General features: G+C 42.0%; 1 protein-coding gene across 1 annotated transcript in view; it reads right to left on the bottom strand.

The window, feature by feature from the left end:
- Positions 1 to 254: 254 nt before the first annotated feature.
- LOC124880573 (zinc finger protein 415-like) overlaps positions 255 to 4,054 on the bottom strand; it is a 47,324-nt gene continuing 43,524 nt past the window's right edge. The window contains exon 3 of the mRNA XM_047385822.1: positions 255 to 3,367. Within this exon, the coding sequence (XP_047241778.1) occupies positions 2,366 to 3,367 (1,002 nt within the window). The 3' untranslated portion in view covers positions 255 to 2,365. The remainder of the gene's footprint in view (positions 3,368 to 4,054) is intronic.

The following is a 4,054-nucleotide window of genomic DNA, read 5'->3' as shown; positions in this document are numbered from 1 at the left end:
AGACCTGTCCAGGAAGTACCCTGCCTCCTGACCGTAGACTGCTGGAGATTAGCTCTACATTCAACCCATCCCAACCCATGGTCAGTGCCCATTATGTGAGCGTCGCAGCATCTCAATAATTAAAGTTGAATTTTTAATTGTAGCACCTTTCATGTATCGTTCTGTGAATATCAGTCCAATACGGCCGTATATTAGAACAGGTGAAAGAGGCGATTCGAGCTCTGGCGTTCGGTAACAGTTGGCTGAATAAACACTTCTCTCCAAAACAATTTATTGAGAGAATAATCCAACTCCAGGTTAACATACATCAGTCAACTCTTTAACTAGGCTAGTAACACTCAGCTAAAACTAATAAGCAAAAATGAATTATGAAAACTAATAAAACTACAAAAAATAATAAACTGAAACCAAGAAATAACAACATGGTGCAAAGATATCAGTTCAGTGTTGGTATTTATGCTAAAGAACCGATGTTTATTCTGAGGAATTTGGAATGAGACTAAATTAGCTTTAAAACTAATGAAGAACAACAATTTGTCTGTGTTCATAGAAGCAGTTCCCAAAGCAAATCAGAACCGTAGAGAAAACCTTTTGTAATAAATGATTTTAAGGAATGAGTTGACAAATCAATAACTTTTTAGACAACTGGTTCTTCAGCTATTACAGGGGGAGGTGGGATTTGGAATGGAGTTGACACAAGATGGTGAACAAATGGATCTACGTGATGATGTCACATCTGGGTTTAGCTAACAAGCCAATAGCTTATTTAGTAATTCCTTTAGTCACACATGTACCTTTACCTATCATTAATAGAAATATTAACATGTATATGGCAGCGTGCTACGACCACTCATTAAAACAAAGTTTGACTAAACTTTAGAAACGAGGCTCAGTGGCCTTTAGCATTAGCTTCGCAAGAAGAATACAAAACGTCAAATAGTTTAGCACAAACAAGCAAAACCCAATGAAATGAAAATTTTAAATGTTTTAGGCAAAACTCATTTTCTCTGCTTAGGCACAACCACTTAAGTGAACCGTTCTGGTGATCAGGTCCAAAGGGGCGCGATGAGAGGCTGTGGACAAAGGAGGCTACTGTGGGTCTAGCAGCTGGGCAACCTTCTGCTTCTCAGACTGGCACCCATGGTTCCCAGGCAGTCTCCTCTCAGACAGGGAGGGGAAAGCAGCACCGTCGACACGATTAGAGACGACGTGTCTACTGGGAAAATCATTTTCTCCACAAGCTTAGATAGAAAGATTTCAGCCAGTTTTGGTTGCCAGATGCACAAATTACACTTCGTACTCAACTCTTGGATCCACGTTTCAAACAAGTAGCCCAACTCGGCCATCAAAGTCAGACGTCAACTCGCATTTCTCCCCAATGCAGCCAGCTGGGCTACCGCTGGTTAAAGATAACCAATAGTGCAGCGCGCCAGGGTTTGTAGATCTCTGATGTCACGGCGGTTCCAGCTGCGACTCCTCCTTCCTGGAAGTTGTCCTGAAAATAGGTTCATGCTGTGCATCCTGGGATTCTGAGTTTTGACCGATCTCTTGTTCTCTGTGTGCTGTACATGTTTCACCCCATGGTTGGTGCGAAACGCTGCTGTAATCCAAGGTTCCCAAATCAGGAGGGAAAAAATTCCAGTAATCCTATAAAATTAGTAATCCAGTAACAAAATTTCAACATTCTGACGACCAAAGAAAAATCTAAAATATGGAAGAGGGTATGATGACTGTGAACTTAAAACTTACAAGAAATTTTAGGAATTTGGAAAAATACGATAAGCCAAATTCATGTAATCCACCGTAACAATGATCTTAATCAGGATTCCAAGCGTCCATCAGCCGACATCCTTGGTTATCACAGCGTGATCAGCAACCCTGAGAACATTTCAGAAGCCTCAACTCTCGGACTCAAGTACTGAACAGTTTTGACACAGAATCTTGGCTAACATTACAGGTTCTAGAGTCTCCAGATATCTGCTGCGTTCTTGCTGTTAATCCTAAAACAATCTCCGACCACAATGTTGACCCAAAGCTCCTGCAGGGTAACAACCGATCATATTCCCTCTTTTCTGCCCTCAGAGAAGTCATTTCAAAAGTCACATTTTCAATTAGCATATTTCAGTATAGTAGTAATTCTTACCTTAAATATCAAAAATCATCCACTACTGTTTTGAAACTATTTACATAAACTCATGTCCAACTTTGCTCCATCACCTTCAAAGCATCTTACCAGCCAGTTTTTGTTACCTTCATTCTTTATAAACTATCTAATTGATTAGATAATCACCTTAATCCGTTTTCCGTACAGCTCACATTTATCACATCCTAAATATGTATTTATTTAAAACAGCACCGTTCCTTCTCATTTGCAGGGAGTTTGCTGATGTGCCTTTAAACATGCCCTAAAAGAAAAGAGTTTACCACAGAGGTCACACCAGTGAGGCCGTTCTCCAGTGTGTGACCGTCTGTGAGTATCTAAAGTAAATTTTCTACCAAAGGTTCTCCCACACTCGTCACATCTGTATGGTTTTTCTCCAGTGTGCGTTCGCCTGTGCCTTTTAAGAGTACCTAAGCGATTAAATGTTCTCCCACATACTTCACATTTATAATGTCTCTGATCTGTGTGGGTCAGTTCATGACTCCTTAAATCACTCTTTTCCCTACAGGCTTTTCCACAAATGTCACACTTATAAGGTTTCTCACCAGAATGAATTCTTTGGTGGCTTTTCAGCCTTTCGCTGATTGCAAAGCATTTCCCACATTGGTCACATGTGTATGGTTTCTCACCAGTATGGATCTGTTGATGCTGCTTTAATCCATATTTAGTTTTACAAGTTGCTCCACACAGGTCACAGCTGTATGGTCTGTCTCCTGCGTGGCAACGTTCATGTCTCTCTAAATGAGGTTTCGTATGAAATGTTGCTCCACACTGGTGACACCAGTGGAGCGTTTCTGAAGTTTGTCTGCAATGATGTCTCTTCAAACTACATTTAGTTGTAAAAGTTGCTCCACAGTAATCACACTTGTATGGGCTCTCCTCAGTGTACGGCTGTTGGTGTCTCTTTAAAGTGGTCTGATATTTAAACTGTGCTCCACACTGGTCACAACTGTATGGTTTCTCATCTGTGTGGATCTGTTGGTGCTTCTTTAATACATATTTAATCTTAAAAGTTGCTCCACATTGGTCACAGCTGTATGGTTTCTCATCTGAATGGATCACTTGGTGTCTCTTTAAATTACATTTAGCTTTGAAAGTTGCTCCACACTGGTCACAGCTGTATGGCTTTTTCCCAGTCTGACCATGATCTGTTCCTTTAGATGGTGCGTTGAGGGCTCCATCAGTCTGCTGATGCTCTTCAGGTTCCTATGATTCCAGACAAGGAGAGATAAATGTTTCAAACAATCACCACTCTTTATATTTCTAAGAGACACACAAATAACACAATCAAAATGTGCACACGTCGATATAAAAAGGTAAGAAGCCCAACATAACATGAAACCTGCAGGACATTAAAAGGAAGCTAAGAGGGTTCTCCTCTTAGCTTCAGCCTCGTCCTTGGAGCAACAAGGAGCTGCTGCTCAGCAGACCTTAAGGATGGTCAAGGAGGGGCCTCAGGCCGGCTGGGTGACGGTACGTAGAAAGTATAGTCCTAGATCCCAGCCCACAGGTCACCACCAACCCGTCTGCATTTCTAACAGATTTTCCCCGCTCAGCGACACACCCGCTGAAAAGCCAACTCTGGTAATTGGCAGCTCCATAGTCAGAAACGTGGCACTAGAGACACCAGCGACCATAGTCAAATGTCTGCCAGGGGCCAGAACGGGCGACATCAAATCATACCTGAAACTGCTGGCTAAGGATCAGCGTAAATACAGTAAGATTGTTATTCACGCTGGCGGTAATGACACCCGGTTACGTCAATCGGAGGTCACCAAAGTTAGTGTTGCTTCGGTGTGTAAGTTTGCCAAAACAATGTCAGACTCAATGTCCGACATTGTGTCCGACAATGTCTCTGGTCCCCTCCCTGATCAGACCAGTGACGACATGTTT

This window comes from Girardinichthys multiradiatus, chromosome 14 (assembly GCF_021462225.1).
Source record: "Girardinichthys multiradiatus isolate DD_20200921_A chromosome 14, DD_fGirMul_XY1, whole genome shotgun sequence".
Lineage (NCBI taxonomy): Eukaryota > Metazoa > Chordata > Actinopteri > Cyprinodontiformes > Goodeidae > Girardinichthys > Girardinichthys multiradiatus.
Note: the sequence above shows the minus strand (reverse complement) of the source record. Positions and strands in the feature narration are given on the sequence as shown.